Here is a 25,763-nt window from a genome sequence, read left to right as displayed (position 1 = left end):
ATGTAAATTTGGATCTCATCTAAGATTGTTTTTATCCATAGTTATCTTTAAAATATACTTAAGGCAGCTACGTGCTGTAAATCTTGAGAGGATTTGTAACAACATCTAGATTTATTTTACAAAAATATAGAAAGTAAAGATGTTATTCAGTTATTTTCATTAAAGCACCTGTCTTGTACTAAGCACATGTAGAGAAGGAATTGTCTATAATGCAGAAGGTGTATGTATCTCTTCACTTTACCATTATATAAACTGTTAAATTATTTATTCAACATGCTTACATTTTTATGTCTATCATTGTGGTTAATAGGTGTGATAAGAAATTAGAGAATATATGATGTAAACTATGTTTGAAAAAATCTGTTGGAAAACAAAAATTTTAAAGTATACTAAAAGTACTCAGTTAAGCATTGTGATTAGTATAAGCAAAAATAGACTATATCAGAAAATATCTTATTTATTCAGAAAGATCTTTTAAAATATAAAAGACATGAGAGTGCCTTGAGGGATTAACAGTTATTTTATAAATGACTCCAGCTAGGATGGATGCAATAATAAAGCAGGTCAAATTAGTAACATGAGTAAAGTGGGTCATTGTTTATTGCATAAAACAAATGTTTTTAAGATAGAACTAAAAGTGTCATATTACAGATAATTATAGAAATAGAATAGTATACAATGAAATGCATAGTCTTTGCTTGTGGAAAGGAGTTAGTCCTGTTAGGGGGGTCTCACCAATCAAGTATTTTATCACTTCAGTGAGTTAAGGGGTGGATACAGTCACATCAGGGTGTGTGTTGATCAGCAGAATGGAGGTGTGGGGAGCAGACAGGGGGAGCTGTTACAGATGGTGGCGTTGGGCATTATTTCTTCCATTGAAATCAGTTACTGAGCTCTTCTGGAGGATGTGGCGCTGTGATAAATGCCTTCCTGAGGCACTGCCTTAGGATTTAGAGCTTAGCCGTCTAACTGTTCTGTTGGTTATTTTTTGATAGCCCTTTTGGCAGAATAATCTGTATATTTACCATTGTGATTTTTGTCCTTTTTATAACTAAACTTTCATAGCGAGAAAATGTCATTGAATATAAACACTGTTTGATTACGAAGAATGAGAATGGAGAATACAACCTCAGTGGGACTAAGAGGAACTTCAGTAATCTTAAGGACCTTTTGAATTGCTACCAGATGGAAACTGTGCGCTCAGACAGTATCATCTTCCAGTTCACCAAATGCTGTCCCCCAAGGCCAAAAGGTGACATAACACTCCAGTTACTGTAGAGATGCTAGTCATGGACTGCACATGTTGGGTAGTGATTTGAAAAGAAGTAGGCAAAAGGCAGTGCTGTCTGGAAGCTAGTTGATTTTCTAGAGTGCTTTGGTACCTATAGCCCGAGAGCGACAGGCAGCTCCATTCTAAGGTGTTCTAAAGGTAACTGATCTAAACTTGTCGGCCATTCGCTTACGGCACTTCCAAACTCCACAGCCAAATTCTCTGTGTTCTAAGTTAATTCTTTCATTTGCTTTTAGGATTTTAGTTTCTTGATTTTAAAATGAAACAGTAAGATCATGAACCTCTTAAAATAATTTCTTTAAAATTCCCAGAAAATAAATTTTGTTAAAAAGTGATTGTAAGTTTGAATGTGTTTGTTAGCTAGTATTTCAATCAGAGTTGGATAATAAAACTCCTAAACTGACTAAGCAGCTGTTGAGAGTTTGTTAGACGCAAAGCACACTCATGTCACTTATCTGGAACAGGTCATAATTTTGCTTTACTTTGATTATATACAGACCTACCCACATATGAAGCAGATGCATTGTGTTTTTTTTTTCTTTCAGATAAATCAAACCTTCTTGTCTTCAGAACAAATGGTGTTTCTGATGTTCAGATCTCACCAACATTACAGAGACATAATAATGTGAATCAAATGGTGTTTCACAAAATCAGGAATGAAGATTTGATATTTGTAAGCCAATCTTGATAATTGGGTGGTTTCTATGTCCCTTTAAAGCAATGTCTTTTTTAAATTTCTTAGCTGATAATTACATTCATGTTATATTTGGCATATTATATTATAACTTATAAAATTTTACTTGAATTTCAAGGTTCATCATTTATAAAATTCATAAATCTTAGAAAATATGCCAATATTACAGCATAAATTAGCAGAATTAATTAATAATGGAATTATGTTCTCTTCAGAAGTTTAAAAAATTCCTTTGGGAAGTTTAAAAGTAAAGATACCTGTCTTAGTTCCCATGTACGCAAGCAAGGGGAATTCAGTAGATTATCTTTAAGGAGCTGAAAATAAACTAGCACTAAGAGGTGACGGCTTGACTAGCGTATGGTGTGAGAAAGCAGGAGGCTAGTCTCCTAGCCTAGATCAGCGTAGAGGTTAGAATGAAAAGCATTACACAGAGGGCTGCTCCGAGGTTTGTTCACGGTGCGAGTTAGAAGCGAGATGTGTCTTGGGACAGAGCTAGAACCGGCAGGAGTGTGCATCCAGTGTATAGAGGGTGAAGTACAGGAGTGTGCGTCCAGTGTACAGAGTGTGAAGTGTTTGTCTACTGGCAAGAAGTGAAGAAAATGAGTATTGTCTATTTTAATTGATTTAGTGAGAAAAAAGGAATTTATTAGCTTTTGGGTTAGGCTTTGTTATATTACTTACATGATCTGGTAAACCCTAAGCCAGTAAGTTAAAGACATCTGTCTCCCAATAGATGCTTGGGAGAAACACATGCAAGGTTTTTGAAAACCACATTCTGATCCAGGAGTATAGTTCTAGCACTTGGGGGAGAGAAGCAAGACATATGAAGAGCTTTAGGACATCCTTAGCTGCATATGGAATCGAGGGTGATTCTGGGCTATATGGGACCTTTCCTTAAACACAAAACATAACACAAAACAAAACAAACAACAACAACCGAAAAGGAAAGACAGATGTTCTTTTAACTCAGGCTATCCAGCATTCCCATAGGTAAGCCACTCCAAAAGTAAGCTTTTAATTAAGAAATTAAAACATACAGTAAAACTACCCAAGATTAAGTAGAGGTCATCAAACCAAACAAACATTAAACTTAAAATTTAATAATTTTATATAATTTTCAAGTATAGACCATAAAATGTAGGTGTCTTTAAAGAAGACTTGAAAACAGTAAAATGAAGACATTTGAGATGTATTAATTAAAGACAGGATTCCAGGGAAAAAGGAATACTTGTGTAGAATCTACTGTTGTACTTGCTGCTTTAGTTAACAATTTAGAAATCAGTTTCTTCTCCCACCTCTGACATGAGAGCCAGTGAACTGTGAAACAGACTTGATATAGCTTAGTGATAGGGTGTTTGTCTAGCATGTACAAAGCCCTGACTTTAGTCACAGCACTTCAAATATAACAACATACCCCAGAATTTTTAAATGAAGTGTATTGGTTATGCCTGTCACTTGTGTCCTCAGGAGACTAAGGTAGGAAGATAGAAAGCTTGAGGCTGGCTTGGGGTACAATAGTCAATTCCCCAGCCTCAGCCTGAGACGCAGTGAGACCACACGAGGGAGAGGGAGAAGGGCAGGGGGAGAGGGACAGAGAGAATGAGCGGGTGGACATAGACAGGGGCAGAGCTGCAGAATGCGAAGGCATTATTTTTCAGGTATGACAGCATTTGAACACAGCGGCACTGCCTCAAGACGCAGGTTTCAGCAGTTATTCTGGGCAGATACGTGATAAATGTTAGTACTCATAGCGGTGGTGGTAGATGGTCATCTAGTTTGTTTCAGGCTTTGGTCCTTTTGTGTGTTTATTCACTTACTAATCAAAGCAGCTCTACAAGAAAGTGAATTATTGCTCATTATATGAAAAGTCCAAGGCAAACTGAGTTCAAGGCCAGCCTGGGCCACATAGGGCCCAGAAGGGGAAGTGGGAGAGGGAGGGGCAGGAGTGAGAACACCCAGGTAGCAGAAGCACAGAGCCATTCTGTAGCCTCCTGAAGGGCAGCTGGTGAGCGGTAAGAAACAAATCAGGCTCTGCTTCCACACTCCACACTGTCCTGACTTTGTACTGTACTAGGAGGGAAGCCTAAGAAGAAGGATCATTTGTAAACAAATTTAGGCAAATGCTGACTCTAAGAAGTGCAATAATTATAGCCACTGCAGGAGACACGAAAGTATGATAGTAAAATATACTTTGTTTATTAATCCTTGTTTTTTTGTTTTTAATTATTATTTAAGGAAGAAGAACAGAGAATTTCAAACCTCAAATTTAGATTCAGTTCATAATGGAAATATTTAGCATTTTAAAAAACATTTTTGTCATTGAATGTATTTTCTATTTTCTAATTCCTTTACTTCATCTGTCTTTATTTACTTCCCATTTACCTTTTTTTTTTCTTTTAAAGAATGAAAGCCTTGGCCAAGGTACTTTTACAAAAATTTTTAAAGGTGTAAGAAGAGAAGTTGGAGATTATGGTCAACTGCATGAAACAGAAGTTCTTTTGAAAGTCCTAGATAAAGCACATAGAAACTATTCAGAGGTGTGTATGTTTGTTGGGTCCCTCACATGTCTTTTTATGCTATGTAGGTGTGTATATTCATAATCACATTAAATGCATGTGTGTGACTTCAAAGTTATAATATTTTATACTTTTATTACATATATATAAAATAGGTTTCATTATGAAATATGAAACACACAGAATATATTTCAAGCATTTAGTCTATTACCTTCTCATGTCTTCCTCCCAGTGATCCTCTCTCTATTCCCAACTAACCTCTGTTCTACTGTTTCATCTTTGAGTGACCTAATGAGCTTTATTAGGGTTGTTTACATGAGTGCGGGTGAAGGTTTAGTTACAGGAATATACTCACCTTACCATTAAAGAACTATGTCTCCACCCCCTATCAACCAGTACACTCCTTAGGCAGTGGGAGGTCCCATGAGCGCCTCCTCCTTCCATGAAAGAGCATTGAGAGGCCTCATGTTGTGTATACCTGGTCAGGTTAACACAACTGCTTTGAGTTCAAGAGTGCGACATCCATGTGAAGGCCAGAGCAAGTGTTGAGTGCTCCATACCACCTTCCTCTTGCTGTCACACGATTTCTCCTACAATGGTCCTTGTAGGGCATATTACTTACTTTCCCATTGCTGTGATAAACACTACAACCAAAAGAAAATGATAAAGAGTTTATTTTTCACCTGTAATTCCAGAAGGACAAGAGTCCATCACAGCAGAGCAGGCATGACCTGGTGACAGGAGGAGGAACAGTGAGAACTGGAAGTGTGAACCAATGGTAGCCTTCAAAGACTGTCCTCAATGAACTACTTCCTCTAGCTAGGCTCTGTCTCCTAAAGTTCCCATAATCTCCGCAAACAGCACCACTAACTAGAAACTACGCGTTTAGATACATACTCATATAGAGGACATATCTTAGTTAATCACAGACTGGGTGATATAGATGTCTTATTTATGGCTGAGAATTTAAGAGTCACTTATTCTTAGTACTTTGACAAGTTTTCAGCCTCTGTGGTCACTGCTGACCACTGCAAAACGAAGCTTGTCAGGACCAAAGCTGACAACAACACGAGTCTATGGGCAGACAGTTATTTTCAGGGCAGTGTGATGGAGATACCATATTCATGTAGCAGAACACTAACCGTAGCTTTACCATCAGGCCTACAACCTCCCCACTCACAACCTTCTGACCAGATTTCCAGACATGAATTCCTCCAGCAAAGCAGGTCTCAAATCTAATCAGAGAGCAGTCTGCTAAGAGACATGTCACATTGAGCTGTTAGGGGTATCTTGTCTGGCTGCTTGGTAATGTTGCATACAGGAGCCATAGTTGGGTAAGAAGACTGTTCTTGACAGTTTTGGCCTAGCAGCCAGCACCGTGAGGGCTGGCCAGCAGGGAGGAAGCTTCCAGCCCAGTTCTGGTATGATTTATTTATGTCCTAAGACTCAGATGTGTGGCATCTTCACCACTGGGCTCTTATAGTCTTATAGTGGTGCACAACCACTAGCCATGGCAATTGTGTGTATTGTCTTGAGGGCCTCAGGCCTCACTGGCCAACCATGTGTAGGGAGGTAGCCCACTCCTGGTGCTAGGATTACCACTTAGCAACCTATGGCTTCTGGGAACAGCTTTATCACACAGATCCCTCTGTTCAGAGTCTTACGTTTCTATTTTATTTTAGTTTTGGTTAGTTTACAGATATCTAATTCCCTTATGGATTTTCACACATTAGTTTTTCTTGATTGTCCCTCTCCTTCTTGTCCCTCCTCCCTTTGTCCTCCCCTCCTCCTCCCCTCCTCTTCCCTTTCTCTCCTTCCCTCCTCCATCCTTTAATCTTTTCGTCTCTAACCTTCCCTTCTACTTTTATATCTACACATTCCGTTACCCCCTCTTCCCTTTCATGAGTTCCTAGCTTGTATTTAGACTCTATACATTCACATGCATAAAAATTATAAGAGAACATGTAAAATTTATTTTTTGAACCAAATTGAGTTGCCTCACTTAATACTGTTTTTTCCAGTTACATTTATTTTCTTTCAAGTTTAATAATTTTTTCTTTGTGACTAAATGATATTTCATTGTGTATATGTATTTTCATTATCCATTCATCAATAGATGGGCCTTGAGGCTGATTCCATTTCCTTGCTATTGTGAACATAGCAATTGTATGTATGGATATGTAGGTGTCTCTAGTAGGATACAGTCCTTGGGTCCATGCTTAGAAGCAGTATAGCTGGGTCATGTGGAAGTTCTATTTTTAGGGTTATGTGTGGGGCTTATGTATGTGTGTATGTGTGTGTGTGTGTATGTATGTATGTATGTTTGTATGTAGTGTGTATGCTAGAGATCAACACTGGGTGTATTTATTCCTCTCCACCTTGCTTGTTTTAGAATGTATTTATTCTCTCATGGTTTCATTCATATATAATGCACTTGGGTAGAGTGCTGTTCAGGGCACCCGACTCTGTTCTGTAAAATATCTATAAAATAGAATATTGCCCTCAGTAGCAGCCCACTATCCAAAAATAGACCCACAGTGAGTAGAGAGCAATAGTCAAACTATAAACCGTCTCCTGCAAGCACTAATCACTTTAAGAAGAAGAGGAACAATGACAGTTCTGTATGTGTGAATCATTAGTTGTTATGGGTACAAGTGGAAAGAAAAGGAAACCCACCCTGAGACTAGTGGGAGAGGAGTTTAGAAGCGGGAATGGAAATAGCAAAGGATGGGGAGAGCAGTTCTGGCAAAGGGCAGACCCCAGAGAGAGCGCTAAACTGATCAAGAATGGATCTGTATCCCAGGGGCTGAGGGCACGTCTGCAAAGCAAAGCAGATGAAAGCCAAAAAGTAAAAGAAAGGAGTGAGGAAGAATGCCGTGCAGAGCAGGAACAAGCTGGCCTGCTGATGACATTGTGTATTAAACAAAGACCGTTAGCCAGAGAAAGGGCTGGATGGAAAACACAGTATGAAAGCTGACTGGCCTGGTATTACACTCCTTCTGGACACTAGAGCTCCCTCATCAGCTCCTAGAGGTCTATCAGAATTGTCATTTTAAACAAGGAGCATCTATGACTGCGTGATGAGGAGATTACAGAATGTTCGAGAATTTTATTTTTTCTGTAAATTTTATCCTTAGCGTTTATTTAGTTATTCCTTTTTAATTACTTTATTTTTACTTTATGTGCATGGTTGTTTTGCATGTGTATCTGTGCATCATATATGTGCGTAGTGCCTGTGGAGGTCAGAAGAGGGTATAGGATCTTTGGAACTAGAGTTACAAGCAGTGGTTAATGATCGTGTGGGTGCCAGGAGCCACAGCCAGGTCCTCTGGAAGAGCAGCCAATGTTCTTAACCACCGAGCCATCATCCCAGCCAAAAATTAGTAGGATTTTAAAAATCATATTAATACACTAGTTGCTTTCAGTGTTGTGCTATAGATATTATTAAATCTTTACGTATACTGAGGCTGCTCCCTTTAAGTGTAGCTACTCGGAGCTTTACCGTTCCATGGAGACTACTCCACAGTTCCAGCTACTTAAGAATAAGCTTGAAAGGCACCGTACTAAAAACATCCCATTGTCCAGCTGAGAGTAGGACATAAACACTATTTCTCTTCAGTCAGGAGGTATCTTTCTGAATTTTGCACACTTATAGACATCATTCAACAGAAATTCCTTCACATTTCTTGTTTCCCCCTTTACCTTTTAGTCTTTCTTTGAAGCAGCAAGCATGATGAGTCAGCTTTCTCACAAGCATTTGGTTTTGAATTATGGAGTGTGTGTCTGTGGAGAGGAGAGTAAGTAAAACCACCTGCTTTTCTTGTCTTACTGTCATACCTGTCTCAGAGAAGCCTTATTATTTAGGACTACTGTAAGTATCAGTAAAACCATGGAATTACAGATGTTGTTGAGCTTGAAAGCACTGGGACTTTTTAGTTATATTTTGTAAAAAAAAAAAAAAAAAAAAAAAAAAGCAAACTGATATTTAAAGCTAAAATGTAGAATAGAGTTGATATGCCTTACTATAATACCCAAATGATGGGTGGAGGGTTACAGTCAACAAATACAAGCTTTTGTGTGCACATAACAGTACAGATTGTGAGTGACTCGTGTAACACTGGAGCAACTGGTCCTTTCAGTACAAACTTATTTGGAGTTATGAAAGCAAAGCATGTAAATGATAGACTGAATTATTAATGAAACTGATTGAAGTGACTGAGTGTTGGCACTAGGCAGGTTCCCTAGTTATGCTGGAGTATGTATATTTACACTGCATAATAAATAGTATGTTATACATAAAATTATGTGTTAGGTATGCATTGTTTAGCATCCTACCTCTTACTGGTGTGAATAAGCTAAAAACAAAAGTACAGTGATGTGTGTTTATTGTTTCCTTTATGTTAGTACAGTTTGCTTAATTTAATCTATTTACCCATTGTATCCACAAATAACCTAAGTACTTTGAAATTTTGAATTATACATTTTTAATTGGATGTATAATTGGATGTTTATCATTATCTATATTTTAATGCAGACATTCTAGTTCAAGAGTTTGTAAAATTTGGATCACTGGATACATACCTGAAAAAAAACAAAAATTCCATAAATATATTATGGAAACTTGGCGTGGCTAAACAGTTGGCATGGGCCATGCATTTTCTAGTAAGTGATTTCTGTATTCTTTTTAATAAACTAAAACTCCCCGGTTTATTTTGTGAAAGTACTATAATTAATTCTTTTAACCTGGCGAGCAGATGGAAGTCTTGGAATGAGTGCTGAGCCGTTCAGTGTGTTAGGCATTGAAAGGGGTGGCTATGCACATGGAGGGGTGCCTCAGCTGGGAAAGGGGCGGCTATGCACATGGAGGGGTGGCTCATCTGGGAAAGTCAGTGCTGCTCCACCAGCACTGCAACTACCGTCGACACCCGTAGTTTATATCACTTGAGTTTATAGGCGCATATTGTGCTGCTGCAGTAGCAGAAAGTAGACTGCGGTGTTTGTAGGCATTGAACAGCACGCAGTGAGAAAACAGTATTGACAGGTGCAGAATGCCAGACTGCCTGCCAGTTATTAGTATATGTTTAGTGGACTGTAGTTGTCTTTCCTAATGCCAGCTACCACCTAGAAGTGCTTATCATTTGGAGTCTCCTTTGAAAAGTAATGCTCATTTCATTGTGGGTATAGATTATTGCATCAGTTAAAGAAACAGAAGACTTCCTTTTATTGTCTAAAGTATGTTCCACGTCAGTATTAACTATGCTGTGTTTTGTCCTCTTTAAATCTGCATTGTAGCTTTGGACATATTATATGCACACATATTTGTATATTGATATTTGAATGCATGTGCATTTAACTTTAATAGGAAGAAAAATCCCTTATTCATGGGAATGTGTGTGCCAAAAATATCCTGCTTATCAGAGAAGAAGACAGGAAAGCTGGGAATCCACCTTTCATCAAACTTAGTGATCCCGGCATTAGCATTACAGTTCTCCCGAAGGACAGTAAGTTCGGGGTCAATTGCACTCAGCATTCTGAAATGTTGTTTGGATGGAACCTTGAAAGTCATGTTCATTTCCCTTTAATTCTAGTTTATTACTGTTCTTGCTTACTAATGACATTTAGCTACTACTTTTAGTAATTTAAACTGTTATGGATAAATTGTAACTATGTTCATTTCTCCTTTTGTGAAAAAAGTATGTTACCATACACCGAAATTATTATTCTGTGTATGTATCTGTATGGGAGGAGGCGTGCATGTGGCCCAGGACAAGTGTGAAGGCAGAAGGTAACTAGTGGGAGTTGGCCCTCTTCTGCCACCAGGAGGCCTCAGGGTTGAACTTCGTTCTTGAGCTTGGCTGCAAGCACCTTTATCCACTTCAACCATATTGCTGGCTGTATTTTAACTAATTTTCTTCCTCCTCCTCCTCCTCCTCCTCCTCCTCCTCCTCCTCCTCCTCCTCCTCCTCTTTCTTCTCCTCCTCTTCCTCCTCCTTCTTCTTTTTTCGTTTTTCGAGACAGGATTTCTCTGTGTAGCCCTGGCTGTCCAGGAACTCACTCTGTAGACCAGGCTGGCCTTGAACTCAGAAATCCACCTACCTCTGCCTCCCAAGTGCTGGGATTAAACGTGTGCACCACCACTGCCCGGCACATGAATCTTCTAAATTAAGAATCCATATTAATCAGATTTTGTGCGTTGGTGTACAATATTCTGGTTTAGCCAATGCTACTTAACTTTGACAGCTGACTCCAAAGTAAGGACACCGATAATCAGACAGTAGTGCAGAAAGGAAAACCTCACAGGGATTTTAGATCTTCATTTGAGGAAATTTACCTTTTGGAATGAGAAGTTAAATAGAAAAAAATGTATATGGTAAAGGAGAGAGGGACTAATGAACTCTTTAACCTCCTCGGTATATAGAAACATATCGATGTTGCTTTACCAAAAGGTAGATAGTATCTTCATTTTCTTAACTTTTTCTCTTTATCAGAATCCTAGCAGGGAGGTTTATACTGTTTCTTCCTTCATTAGATGCCCTCTTTGCAGTGGTGTTAAGGACCACTGAAACTTTATTTAGGAAATCCCATGATTTGAACATTACCCAGTGTGCCAATTCCATACTGAGACTCTTTGGTATAATTTAATCGTTTGTCTACTGTAATGGTGCTGTTGGGCCTTGCCTATGTGCAAGTCATAGTGACGTCTGCTGCTAAGTCGTTAAAATACCCATCAACAATGTAACATTGCTTACATGTAGAAATACATATATTTTGAATATTGAGAGTAGATGTTAAGACAAATTTTGTATGTTTCTCTCTGTGGTAGAGAAGGGGTGAGGTGGGGAGAGAGACAGGACTAATGGGAAGGGGTGGAAATGGTGTGCCCACTGAGACACTTTGGTTAATGGAAAGGAGTTTAGTTGATCTAAAATCATTACACAGGATACTAATTCTAACAACACTGTTAAAAATATGTCTCTGTGGGAAATTTTCTCAGTCTTTGTGGATCTGAATTATGAAAGCTGAGTTCCTGAAGGAGGGTCTCAGGGTTCAGCCAGCTCTTGGTAATCGTGAGCCAGTCCTGTACAGCCACAAAAGACTAGATTATTCAAATAAGTTTGAAACTCTTCACTTATAAAATAATGGTTGTGGAGGTTTCTTAACGATAGTTTGTTCCTGTTGTTTAAAAGTTCTTCAGGAGAGAATACCATGGGTACCACCTGAATGCATTGAAAATCCTAAAAATTTAAACCTGGCAACAGACAAGTGGAGTTTTGGTACCACCCTGTGGGAGATCTGCAGTGGAGGAGACAAGCCTCTGAGTGCTCTGGATTCTCAAAGAGTAAGTTCACACAGGCTGAAGGGAGAGGTACTCTGATTCTTCAGGTTTCTTCCACGAGATGTGATATTTCCTAGCTCTTCTAATTGTGAAAAGGAAGTGAAGTAACAGCACTGTGGAATTTATTTTATCATTTGGGCCTTTAATTATAGAAGCTGCAGTTTTATGAAGATAAGCACCAGCTTCCTGCACCCAAGTGGACAGAGTTAGCAAATCTTATAAATAATTGCATGGATTATGAGCCAGATTTCAGGCCTGCTTTCAGAGCTATCATCCGTGATCTTAACAGCCTGTTTACTCCAGGTGCGTACTGAAGGGGCCGTCTCCCTCTTCACTGTCTTCCGATCTCTGTTGCTTTAATTGGGTAGTTTCTAATTCTGTACTTTCATATGAGGCAGTCCTTGATGTCTTACTGTATATATGTCCTACTTGACTGGGCAATATTTATGTTTTAAAAGATCTTTTCTCCATTTATAACCTAATTTTACTAACTTGTTTTACAAACAAGAAATCTTAACCACAAAATTTATTATCTGTGTCTAAAACAAGAGTTTTAGAATTCATTGTATGTTTAATTAATGAGAAGTATGTTTATCTGATCACATTTGTTCTACATGGAGTTTTTAACAAGGCCCCTTTTGGTTTTTCTAGGTCCCATCTATTTTTTTTTTTTTTTGAGACAGGGTTTCTCTGTGTAGTTCTGGCTGTTCTGGAACTCACTCTGTAGACCAGGCTGGCCTCGAACTCAGAAATCCGCCTGCCTCTGCCTCCCAAGTGCTGGGATTAAAGTCGTGCACCACCACTGCCCGGCTTTTTTTGTTTTTGTTTTTGTTTGTTTTTTCCCATCTATTTTGTAATTGACTTGTTTGTGTAAACACAAGATAGGTTTATTTTGTTTGTCCCTACCTCTGGAGTGCTGACATAAATGCACACCTGCCTCACAGCTAGCCAGCAGGACTTACCTCTCTCAATACATGAGTTGAGTAGAACCTTAGCTTATGAATACTGAAACTGCCTGTTTTGGAAAATAGTATTTTACCTTTTGAAAAAATCTATCTTGAAGGTCTGGGTAATAATTAAAGGCCCCTATTAATATAATCTAAATAATTTTAAGTTTCCCTGTGTTATTTAGTATTCTAAACTCATTCTGCTTCTTACCTTGAATATCAGTTTTACCCAGAGGATGTATTTGCCAATTGAATAGTGTCATTCCTTATTTCTACAGATTATGAACTACTAACAGAAAATGACATGCTACCAAACATGAGAATAGGTGCCCTAGGATTTTCTGGTGCTTTTGAAGACAGGGACCCTACACAGTTTGAAGAGAGACACTTGAAATTTCTACAGCAACTTGGCAAGGTAAACTGTCATAAGTTTTCAAATAGAATATAATCAAACACTTTTCTTGGAAACAAAAAGGCTTTGGACTAGAGTTACTAAATATAGTTCTCACAAAAAAAATTAAGGGTATTTGTAGAGAAAAAAGCTTAATTGTTGAATATTAGAGAAATTTTCTGTTAAATAACACTTTACTGAAGAATACCTCAGGTTCTTTAACATACAGTGCACATTCAACATCTTTTAAGAGGATGGATATTAAACTAAGGAGTACTTCACAAGCTGAGGGTATTCTGTGACTCTCACCTGGAAGGGGAAGTTAGTAGTTCAGAGTAAGTTAGTGTAATCGAGAAGGGAACAAATAGTGTTCTGTTTGCTTTCCAAAGTCCTCTTGGGAGAAATCAGCTGACTGCTTAGAGCGTAGGACCTTGAGTGACCATGTTCATTAGCAGAGGTTCCATGAAAAGGTTGTGCACTCATGCACAGCCTGTAGTGTACAGTCTATACTATAGAACAGGATGAGAAAAGCCACAGTGCTTAGCAGACCCAATTGTAGTGACAAGCACTGGTCCTTGTTTGTTTACAGGGCTCTATACCATATCTCACTGTGAATTGGATTTTGGCATAGATACAACATGAAGGCTTCACTGAGACCTTTACCTACATTAGAAGTTTCAATAAGCTTCCCTAAAACTAAACATTGAGGGTTGTATTAAAGTTAGCCTAACTAATAATTGACTCTTGTTCCTTTTTCTGTAAAATACTCTTGGGAATAATTGAAGGATATAGCCATTCAGAAAGAGAAAGTTCTAGGGTTATTCTTGTTATAATAGTGCCATCCTTGTGACTGTTTAATCTTTCTCACTCTGCTGTATAAGACATTAGGAATTAGGCCTCTATTGTATAAGTACTCAGCCATAACAATCCTCATCATTGACGGCAGTGCAGTGAGATAGAGGAAAGATTACCAGACGTCAGTTAGGGAAACTTACCATAGCTCCTAGTGTACAAATCAAGATTTGTCTTTAATAACCAGTGTTCACCACTTATTTAACTATCTTTTCAAAGTCTACTACTTGGTTTTCATTCTATAATTCATCTCAAAGAAGTTGTTTGTAGGCATACCACCCAGTTTTTAAAAATAATACTTCTATTTCTTGCTTCAAAAGTTGTCTAACATAAGCTGAGAATTCTTTCTACTCATTCTAGCTGCCAGCATTTTCTGCATATTTAGAAATTAATATGAAGTTGTCTTGAAATCATTTGGCTTCCACCGTACTGTCCTTGTGTTTAGGGTAACTTCGGGAGTGTGGAGATGTGCCGCTATGACCCGCTGCAGGACAACACTGGGGAGGTCGTGGCTGTTAAGAAGCTCCAGCACAGCACCGAAGAGCATCTCCGAGACTTTGAAAGGGAAATTGAAATCCTGAAATCCTTGCAGCACGACAACATCGTGAAGTACAAGGGAGTGTGCTACAGCGCTGGTATGTTGCCGTTCAAACCTGTCTGTCATCCATCCAAAAGAGATACTTGGAGATGGTGCAGAGAGACATTGGGCTGTAATGACATCAGTATTTTCTCTGGTCGGTTAATCATCCTTTTCACCACTTCCTTAAGGAAGAAGTGTTAACTTTTTTTAAACAAAATTAGTTTCCTTATGTAGTCTATTAAAATGTTTTTGTATTAGATACTTATTATAATTGAGGAAAACTCACTATCAACTTACTTTGATTTGCACAAATAATTAAAGAAGGCTTAAGAATATTTATAAAGCTTCTTTAAAAATTTGGACTGAAAAATCTATATTCTTAACTGTTATATCACCTTTAATTTGTAATACACTTCTATCATCATGATTTTGTATATACATACTTAAATCATTTACATATAGTTTTTTTCCCAATACTTAATCAGTACAATACAGCACAGTAAAACATTGTGTTCCTTTTGTATATTAAAAGGTCGGCGCAACCTAAGATTAATTATGGAATATTTGCCTTATGGAAGTTTACGAGACTATCTCCAAAAACATAAAGAACGGATAGATCACAAAAAACTTCTGCAGTATACATCTCAGATATGCAAGGTACACAGCATCCTAGATGTCTCTTGTGGTTGAAATCAATACGGTGAACTAATTCAATCATACAAACTTGTTCTTAACTAGTACAGAGAACTTGTAGGAATACAGCCATGTACATTATACTCATACAACTACTGAAAGGAAAATATATTTTTTGTCAATAGGGCATGGAATATCTTGGTACAAAAAGGTATATCCACAGGGATCTGGCAACAAGGAATATATTGGTGGAAAACGAGAACAGAGTTAAAATAGGAGATTTCGGATTAACCAAAGTCTTGCCACAGGACAAAGAATACTACAAAGTAAAGGAGCCTGGTGAAAGTCCCATATTCTGGTGAGTGTGGCATTTTTAGTATAATGAAGCGAAATTAGAGAACTTGCTCCAAACTTTATTTTTATTGTTACTTAATATATACTATTTAACAATGTTCAGTTTAGCACTTTTCCCAATAATAGCAATATTTATCATATGCTTTGTATTGAGCTCATTTGTACTGAGCTAAATGCATTTCATGTACCGTCTCAAATAATCCTTTTAAAAAAACAATCAGTGATTGTGAGCCACTCGGCATGGGTGTTGGGAATTGAACTGGGTCTTCTGGAGAGCAGTATGTCTTCCCAGCTGCTGAGCCATCTCTCCAGCCCTCAGGAATCCTTATCACAACCCATGGAGAATATGTATTCCTATGGTTATTAGAGATTCGACAGTTCTAACTTGAAAACCTTACATCAAAAGACACTGAAGCATGAGACATCTCAGGTGCTGACATGGCTCTCAGAGCCGCGGATTTGCAGTTGGGAAGCTTCACTGACAGACATTTATGTAAGAAAATGTTCCAGAATCTAAAGGCTCTGAAACCAGAAGCACTTATGATCTCAAGCATTTCCGACAAGGCCTGTAAGCTTCCCTTAATCAGGAGAACGCTTATTGTAAATATAAGCTAAATAGCTTGCTCAAGGTGTATGACTAATACATTGTAGCTCTGGGATTCAAACTCAGTCTGATCTTAGTATTCACACTGTCAGTCTTTCTAAACCATGATAGTGTTATAACCTGGCATTAAATAAATACTGGATTTATAGCAATGGGCATTAGAAGTAATTTTGATCATTAATTAAAATTGTCAGGAAAGTTCATAACTTACTTTACTTATTTAAATATTAGCATTATTTAATTATACACAATATTAGGTGTCGTGACATTTTTCATACATTCATGGGATATCCAGTCACACTCTCTGCCTCGCTCTCACTCCTAGCTGGCTCCTGTTCTGGAGTTCTTTGGTTGTTTCTGTGATGACCCAGGGGATTTGGTTAGGCTTTGATTATAGGAGCATAGGTGAAGCTTGGACTTTCCCAGCAGTTCCACTGCTTAAAATATTTATGCGACCTCATAAGCCCTTCTCTGCATTTAATGATAGAGTGTTGACAGGCCTGTAATCAGAGCTCCGATGAGTTCAAGAGAACAGCTGCTGCTGACCACTGGAACAAACTTCTCAGACTCAGGCTGGCAGCAGCACTCTGTCCAGGCATAAACATAGTTATGAAGAAGGTAAATCTAATGGGCACAGGTCCATTCACCAGAGGAATGACAGTAGTCTCCTCAGGAGAGCTTATGGCTCCCTGAGCCGCAGAGTTGACTGAGTTTACACTCTCTCATACCTTTATTCCCTCCTATGGAGCATGCCTCAAGTCCAGGTAGGAAGTGTTTAATGGCACCCATATGGAGTTGCCACTAGTGCACTAGTGAACACTGATACTGTTGGACACAGGATCCCTGTGTCAGGCTGGTGATGACGGTTCTCCCACAGCAACCTGCAAACACTTTAACCTTGCTGCCACCATAAGGACTGGCTAGCAGTACAGTTCCTACTTGATTTCTCTCTGTTCTGTGACCACAGTGTGTGTGGCATTTTCATTAGTAAGACCATAACATTCTGTCCTGCATACCCTTTTTTTAAAAAAAAATGTGTATTAAACATTGTTGTTTTTATTGAAATGTACTTTGGTGAAGTTTGTGGCATTGCTTTTTGGTTGGTTGGTTGGCTTGTTGGTTTGGTTTGGAGATTTTTGTTGTTTTGTTTTTGAGACAGGATCTCATTGTGTATCCTTGGCTGGCCTAGAACTTGATGTGTAGACCACACTGGTCTCAAACTCACAGAGATCCACCTGTCAGATAGCTCTCTAGCTATTTCTATAATAAAGACATGCTTGACCATGGAACAATACTACTCATGGTCCACTGCCCACCACCCCAGGCTAGGACACCTCTTTCCTGTGGCTTTGTATTTTCCATATTCTCTTTCATAATCTCCCTCTTTCGGATTTTTTTTAGATTTATTTATTTATGAACTTTATGTATATAGATGTTTGTCTGTATGTACACTTACACATCAGAAGAGGGCATCAGATCCCATAGGACTATGGTTATAGATGGTTGTGAACCACCATGTAGGTGTCAGGAATTGAACCCAGGACCTCTGGAAGAGTAGCCAGTGCTCTTAAGTCCTGAGCCATCTCTTCAGACCCTTCCCTCCTAATTCTTAAGGCGCCAGGTTACATTTCTGGCTAGAAGCTATGTTTCTCCCCCTATTTTTAATCTGGATTTATTTAAAAGAACAACTTAAGAACATCTCTCATTTCAGGTCTTAGAAAAATTTGTCATTTAATGCCTGGTGCTGCCAACAAAGACATAAACGTGCTTAGGTTTTTATGTGTCAGATGGTCTTAGGACCAGGTTCTCTGACTTAGGAGGACCCACCACTCAGCATGTATCAGAGTCCTAGCTGTCTCTCATCTCTGGGGAGAACAGCATAGCAAAAGCAACAGGGAAAGGTCTATGGAGCTGATCTCACGCCTTCTGTCCCCTTTGTTCCCCTGGGTGTTTGTCATTTGTTTGTTTCCCTTTCAGTGTAATTGTTATTACATGAAATAACTCTTCTAAATGATTTTCAATATTGCAGGTATGCTCCTGAATCTTTGACAGAGAGCAAGTTTTCTGTGGCTTCAGACGTGTGGAGCTTTGGAGTGGTTCTATATGAACTCTTCACATATATCGAGAAGAGTAAAAGTCCACCAGTGGTCAGTGTGTTTTTTAATTGCTTAACTCCCCAAGCCCTCTCCTATTGTTTAACTTTTGTTTTAAGCACATGAAGCATTATCCAAAGATGAGTACTGTCTAGGACCTATTTTAGAAGACCGTATTATTTACTTGGGTACAATAGTCAACAGTACCCAACAAAATAACCATAAACTTACTAAATCCAATGTATTCCCTTGTCCATTGTCTCTGTGACTGTAACAAAACATGTGATACTGAGTAATTCATAAAGGAAGCTCACAGCTGTAGAGATTGAAACTCCAGCATCAAGCTAAGGACCCTTTGGGTTCATTACAACATGGCAGATAAACAGAAAGGAGCTAACTGCAAAAATGATCACAAGGCAAGGCTTCAGAGGAGAGCCAGGAGGGCCAGCATTCCTCTTCCTGTAAAGCACCTTGCTCTCCCAGGAACTAGAACATCCAGGGAGACTGTCATTCCAGCACTGCCAGGGACCAGGCCGCCAGGCCACCTTAAGGCATTGAAATTACATTGAGTATGCACATCTACTCTAGGAAGCATTACACAACCTAAAATCAACTTTTGGAAGTAACTTTATAGGTTTCCTTGAATATAGGGAAGTATGAAAAAATAAAAAAAATATTTTAATGAAATTACTCATAGATGACCATTTTAATATTGTAACATTTTCTTTCAGACTTATTTTATATGTAAAAGTGAAACTTTACAAAGAAATACCAATTGTTTTATACAGTTGAGCTTTACAAGCTTCCTGTGCAGTCTGATATCCCGTTAATTATTACATTGTTTAATAATTTATTTCGCTGGGCAGTGGTGGTGCACGCCTTTAATCCCAGCACTTGGGAGGCAGAGGCAGGTGGATTTCTGAGTTCGAGGCCAGCCTGGTCTACAGAGTAAGTTCCAGGACAGCCCAGGCTATACAGAGAAACCCTGTCTCAAAAAACCAAAAACAAAAAACAAAAAAAAAACCACATTTATTTCACTTTATCTGTAGTTACTTACTGCAAGTATGACTTTAATTGTCCAATAGCATTCTTACATAAAGCTGCATATTTCTGGATAATCATTTGCCATTTTTATGCATAAATGTGTACTTTTGTTTCTGGCTATCACATTAGAAGAAAAGTGTACTTGTCAGTGAGAGGTTATGAGTTAGTAAATTACTATTGATTTTTTCAAAAGAAGAACTACATCAGGTTACATATTCACAGCAGTGAGAAGGCTGAATAATTCCCTATACTCACATTATATGCTTAATGAAATTTTACCAACCTAATATAAAAATTATTATATCTGTTTATCTTAATTTGTGTTTGTTTTGTTAGTGTAATATGTTTATTTAGCAAGTCACTTAAAATGAATTTGTATTTCAGGAATTTATGCGAATGATTGGCAATGATAAACAAGGGCAGATGATTGTATTCCATCTGATAGAGCTACTGAAGAATAACGGAAGGCTGCCGAGACCAGAAGGGTGCCCAGATGAGGTAACAGGCTTTATAGTCTTCATTCATTCATTCACTCATTCATGTGTCTGAGCATCTGTGTGCACGTGTGCAGTCAGTCACAGTTCCCACAGCCTGCACCAGTGTGTGTAGTCAGTCACAGTTCCCACAGCCTGCGCCAGTGTGTGTATGTGTGTGTTGTGGGGGTGGGTGTATGTGTGATTGTGTGCATCTTGCTGTGTGTGTTGTGGGGGTGGGTGTCTTGGTATGTGTGGGTGCTTGGAGGGGTGAGTACAGGCATACATACCACAGTGCACATTGGGATCAGAGGAGAGCCTTCTGTGGTTGGCTCTTGCCTTCTGCCTTGCTGAGGCAGTCTAGTCTCTCTGTTGTTTCTGCTGCTGAGCTGAGCCCTCCAGGCTGGTCAGTCCTCTTCAGTTCCTCGGCGGTTTTCTTGTCTATGCCTCTCCTTGTCGTAGGAGTGTTGGAGATTTCCAAATTCGTGCCATCCTCTAACTAACATTCTAACTTTTCTCACTTTACAGATTTATATAATCATGACAGAGTGCTGGAATAACAATGTAAACCAACGCCCATCTTTCAGGGACCTTTCCCTGCGGGTCGATCAAGTCCGGGACAGTATGACTGTATGAAAGAGATGGCCTTTCCTCAGAGACCAGGCTGACTTCCAGAACCAGAGCAGAGCTCTAGCTGCATGGCTGTGGACTGTATCCACATGTCCTTGTCATGATGCTAGCCAGAGGAAGATGTGATGCTGTCTGCTCAAAACTTTGTCAATATTTTTATGTACCATCTGTAAAAACCATTGCTGAAGTCTGGCAGGATGCTTGTGAGCTGGTGCATGGAGCTCACCACAGTCACCGCATCTCCTCTGGCAGAAGATGAAAATAGACATTTTCAATTCAACTCTTTGAGAAATGAAAAAAATTATAATGTAAATTTTGCAGTGTAAGAAATACACAACATACATGTACAGTTTTTACCACGTGGAGTGTATTATACTTTGGCATCTTGTGTGATTTACATGAGGGCTGATGTTTATTAATGTTTTCTAATTTTTCCATAGTTGATCTATAATAACTTCATGATACAAATTAAAATGCTCAGAAATTAAATACCTTTTCTTTCTTGCTCATCTACGCTGCTCTGTCAGGGCCTGTAGTTCCATGTCACTGTAAATATTTTTCAAAGCAGAAGGAACAAAAGTCTAGTTTTATTTGCATAGGAAATCTTCCTGACCCTAAAGAATTTTGAAATGGGACAATCTTACAAAAACACAGCACAATCTATTTTCTTATTTGTTTTCCTTGTGTTTATGGTAAATATGTTTTTAAATAGAACTGTCTCCAACTTTTTCTATGAGTATAATGAATAATATTCTTTTATATTTTTGAGATTAAGAATGCCAGAAATACTTCCCTCCCTTGAACTGTTAACTGCCAATGAGATGTTTCATTCCCTGAGACTTGTCATTATACATTAAATCGAAGCATAAGCCATAAATAATTTGTAAAATGTACAAGCTCTTTAAGATGCTTAACAGGTTAGAACGTGATCTAAGACTGCGTCTGAGGGGTTTCCAGGCTTGCCGTTACAGCTGTCTGAGGAGTGTCCCTTTGTCAGAGTCTCCCAGACAGATGGAAGGCAAAGGTTGTGGAGCTGTTCATTCCATTCAGGAATGCCAGCAGGCGTGTAATGGACATCTCTAGAAGAGAGGAGAGAGCATACTTATTTTCAAATATAAGTAATTGTTACCGTCTGTAGTGCTGCTCCAGCTTAGACATGTCATGTCAAAAATAAAACAAGATTTTTGTGTGTTATTTATACAAGATCTTAAATGTTTGGTAATTTGTTTTAAAAGCTCTATTTTCAGTGGTGTGTTGTTTTTTTCAACTTGGACTTAAGAGTTTTGGTTGTGCTGAAGAAGAGTGGGCAAAAATCCTCATATTCTTTGAGAATTTTAGTAAATAACATATATAGAAACTCATCTATGGTGGTGAGACTAGTAGATGTTGTTTTAAAAAATCTAATACATATTTTAATGGAAGTTAGATATATTTTTATGTAATTTCTCGGGTCTTCTCAAGGATGTGTGTATATGTTACAATTAATTTCAGTTCTATAGCATCTAAGATAAAAGTAGTGTATCATGCAATACAATTGATCTGAGATTTTTATACTAAAATTTAACATTTTTCATAAAAGACTAGTATTTTACTTATTTTAAAAAATTGTGATATAAACTACATTTGTTAGGCTTTTAAAAATATTTGAATTTTACTTTTAAAGAATTTCACATACACATTAAGATTGTAGAATAAGATGACAGTCTAACTGTAAGATTCAAAGTTGTGAAGAGATTTGCTTTTTATTGAGAGTTTATCTTTTTAATTTTGGCTTGAGCAGTACACGTAAAGAAATTACTCCCATGGCTAACTTGGTTCCACATGAGAAGCAGGCATCAATCAGATGTTTCTTCAAGCTAATATTTCTAGAAATTAAGACCCTGTTTTTAAGAATTTTATAATTATGTAAATATTAGATGGTGTTATTCTATAATCATTAGATAATCCCATACTATTGTGGGTACCTGGCTTTAGAACAGTGGTTCTCAGCCTTCCTAATGTTATGACCCTTTAATACAGTTCCTCATGTTGTAGTGACCCCCAACCATGAAATTATCTTCATTGCTACTTCATAACTGTAATTCTTCTGCTATGAATAATGTAAACATCTGTGCTTTCTGATGGTCTTAAGAGACCCCTGTGAGACAGTCATTCTTCTTCCAAAGGGGCCATGACCCACAGGTTGAGAACCACTCCTTTAGAAAATATTTTTTTTTCATGATATTTATATATATTGCTGGTAACACTGCAAAATTTACTCTAGAACAGTGCCTTCTTACAGCCCTAGTTTTCCTCTTTAAAGTGAAAATTTTTACAGTTGTAACTAATAGTATATATTTAAGTTTTACCTAAACAATTTTATTACATATGAGGAAATAACTACATTTATACATCTGGGGAGCCACTACCCCTCAACTGGGGTGGACCATGTGCTCCGTGTTTTGTCATAGTAACCGCCTCATTGGACCTTTAGAATATTCTCACAAGATTGGAAAGTTGCTGTATAGTGTTATAAGTTACTTTCCTTTATGGAGTCGTCCAGGCCATCACTTTTTTTTTTTTTTACTTTTTACTGGGCAGTGGTGTGTCTCAGTGATGAAGTTCTGTAGTTTTGAACTGCATTACCCTTATGACTTAAGGTGTTGAATCTTTTCCAGTGTATATGTTGACCATTTGCACTTTATGTTATGAGAACTCTCTGTTGGGTTCATTTTCCTGGATCATGGAGTCTGTACACAAGTCTTTATTTTATTGCTATCATTTTATTCTATTTCTTGCTTTATTGCTCTGGTCAAGGATTTAATCTTGAGTAAGGGTAGAAATTGATGCCCTTGTTGTAACGGCCCATTCTGCTGCTCCGGTCAGAGGGTCAGGGCCTAGCAAGAGAAGAGAGTGGGGATGGAGACGTGAAGAATGGAGATGAGACAGAGTCTGGTCTAGTCTCGCCTCAAGTCTCTCCTCAAGTCTCACCTCAAGTCTCGCCTCAAGTGAAAGGAAATCATTGGTATATATAAGCACAAGCAGGGGAACACAGCTGAAGACACTTTTCCATGTGCACCCTGCAACTGGGGGCAATAAACAACAAAACAAGATATGTAAGAAAAGCAAGATAACTATCAGAGTGTGCTCAGCTATTGTAGGCTGTTGAAAACAAGTCTCTTGTCAGGGTATATGGCTCGAGATGGCTGCAAAGATGATAGCCGCTTTCTGCTCAGAGTCGGCTCCCAACAGGTCCCCCTTTTTAAATTTGTTTTCAAAAGGGAAGGCTGGGAAAACTTACAGAAACCGTGCCTGTCTTAGGTTGGAACAAAGGACTCCAGCCTCCCTTTCTCATCTCTGGATACTCAACAGCCATTGGTTGAGCTCCTGTCTTAGGATGGTAAGGTCTCCCAGTTTGGGGCAAGGGTCTTGAAGTGTTCTCTTACCTGTCATTGACTATCCGGCTTAGCGTGTAAGTTAGGGGTTAATCCTCGTCAGTCTTGATGACAGAGGTTTTGTAGTCCCCTACTTCCAGCCTGTAATAACAGACCTCTATGGGTTTCATTTGAATAGCGTCTATCTATTATTGTACAAAATTCATCAGTTTGTTGAACAGTGTGAACCCCAAAGACAAGAGACTTAGCAATGCCTGAATGGTTAGTGCAAAAGCAACACTCTTTTTAGGGTGACACATAACTCCCTCTGTTGGAGGAGTAAAAAGTATAAGCCTCTTCTATTCTGTACCACTATTTCAGCTAAGAAGGATAATGAATTTTACAAATGCATTATAGCAGATTCCATTCTTTCTAAATCTATAGAAGTACAGAACTGATCATAGCTTTGATCTTAACAAATAAAGAAAATCCCCATTCTTGTCCCAGTCAATCCTAAACCCAAAAAAACAATTATAGTAACTGTGGTAATGGGTTTTCTCCTGAGTCTAAACAATGTACCCCACTAAATCATAAATCAGGGAACCAAAAGTCCAATAGAGCCACCCTGGAGGTGTGGGTGGTGATGTCTTCTTCTGCACTGAGAACTTCCCAAGTCCAGTATGCTGGTTGATCTCCTTTTTGAAGAGAATTGTGAAACATTTTCATGTTTCCTGTAAAGAAAAAATACGCTTCTCAGGGGGTTTCTCCTCCCTGGATTTGTTATTGTTGTCTATTTGTTTGATCAGTCTCTCTGGCAGCCAGCGTGCGGCATTTGCTGTTTGGGAATATATGCAGACAGAACCTCTTCCTTAGTTAAGCACTGGATCTGGCCCATTCCAGGTTCCAGTTAATGGGTCTTTCCAGAGGACTGTTGCAAAATTCTTTTTGGTATCAGGATGTCAGAATCTATCTGGAGCAGATTTTCCTTCAGAATCCAAAGTTAAAAAATTTAAAATAAAGAGCGTGTGATGAAGGATATTTCTGGGGGATCCCTTAGTAGGTTACCATTCCCTATTTTTATTTTTTTTGAATTGACATTTAATGGTTTGATGTGCCCTTTCTACCATACCTTGGCCCTGTGGATTATATGGAATACCCGTTTTATGTAGTATTCCCAATTATTCACAAAATTGGTGGAAACTGGAGCTTATATAACCTGGGCCATTGTCAGTCTTGATCTGTTTTGGCACACCCAATACACCGATTGTAGCAAGCATATGATTGATCACATGTTTGCTTGCTTCTCCAGTTTGTAATGTCGCATAAATGAAACCATTGTATGTATCTACACATACATGTATATATTTTTGATTTCCAAATTCATTATAATGGGTAACATCCATTTGCCAGAGACTGTTTGGTATCAATCCCTTTGGATTCACACCTAAATGAGGAACTGGTAAAAGTTTAACACATGATTGACATTGTTTGACAATTTGTCTAGCTTGTTCTCTGGTAATTTTAAACATGACCTTTAAAGTTTTAGAATTAAGGTGATATAACTCATGAGCCTTTATGGCCTGTTCTAAGTTAGATGGCAGATCTGATAAAGTCACTGCGGCTATATGAGTGGCTAGATCTGTCTTGGTGTTTCTTTCAGCGAGAGGACCTGGTAGCCCAGTGTGGGCTCTCAGGTGTCCTATAAAGAATTTACACTTTCTCCTCAAAATTAATTGTTGGCACTGTAAAAACAAATTGGCTGCTTCTGAGGAGTGCTTTATTTGCACAGCAGTTTCTAGCAGAGGGATAGATTGAGCTATATATGAACTATCTGTGTAAATATTAATGGTTTGATTTGGAAATGCTTGAAACAGAGCAACAACAGCATGTAATTCAACCAATTGAGCTGACACAGCTGATGTAGCAAAGGAAACTACCTGAACTTTAAAGGCATAAGCAGCTGTTCCTGATG

The 25,763-nt window shown here is 38.4% G+C and overlaps 1 protein-coding gene across 1 annotated transcript in view; it reads left to right on the top strand.

The window, feature by feature from the left end:
• The window catches only part of Jak2 (Janus kinase 2), a 51,515-nt gene extending 29,872 nt beyond the window's left edge, over positions 1-21,643 (top strand). The window contains exons 9-23 of the mRNA XM_028764036.1: positions 1,066-1,252; positions 1,837-1,964; positions 4,388-4,522; positions 8,211-8,298; positions 9,036-9,163; positions 9,864-10,002; positions 11,689-11,840; positions 11,990-12,140; positions 13,063-13,199; positions 14,473-14,662; positions 15,140-15,264; positions 15,426-15,598; positions 18,228-18,345; positions 19,720-19,833; positions 20,337-21,643. Of these exons, the coding sequence (XP_028619869.1) occupies positions 1,066-1,252; positions 1,837-1,964; positions 4,388-4,522; positions 8,211-8,298; positions 9,036-9,163; positions 9,864-10,002; positions 11,689-11,840; positions 11,990-12,140; positions 13,063-13,199; positions 14,473-14,662; positions 15,140-15,264; positions 15,426-15,598; positions 18,228-18,345; positions 19,720-19,833; positions 20,337-20,444 (2,073 nt within the window). The 3' untranslated portion in view covers positions 20,445-21,643. The remainder of the gene's footprint in view (positions 1-1,065; positions 1,253-1,836; positions 1,965-4,387; positions 4,523-8,210; positions 8,299-9,035; positions 9,164-9,863; positions 10,003-11,688; positions 11,841-11,989; positions 12,141-13,062; positions 13,200-14,472; positions 14,663-15,139; positions 15,265-15,425; positions 15,599-18,227; positions 18,346-19,719; positions 19,834-20,336) is intronic.
• The last annotated feature ends 4,120 nt before the right edge of the window (positions 21,644-25,763 follow it).

Source organism: Grammomys surdaster, unplaced genomic scaffold (genome assembly GCF_004785775.1).
Source record: "Grammomys surdaster isolate TR1022 unplaced genomic scaffold, NIH_TR_1.0 141, whole genome shotgun sequence".
In the NCBI taxonomy this organism is placed as follows: Eukaryota; Metazoa; Chordata; class Mammalia; order Rodentia; family Muridae; genus Grammomys; species Grammomys surdaster.
The sequence above is the reverse complement of the archived record's forward strand: the minus strand, read 5'-3'. Positions and strand labels throughout refer to the sequence as shown.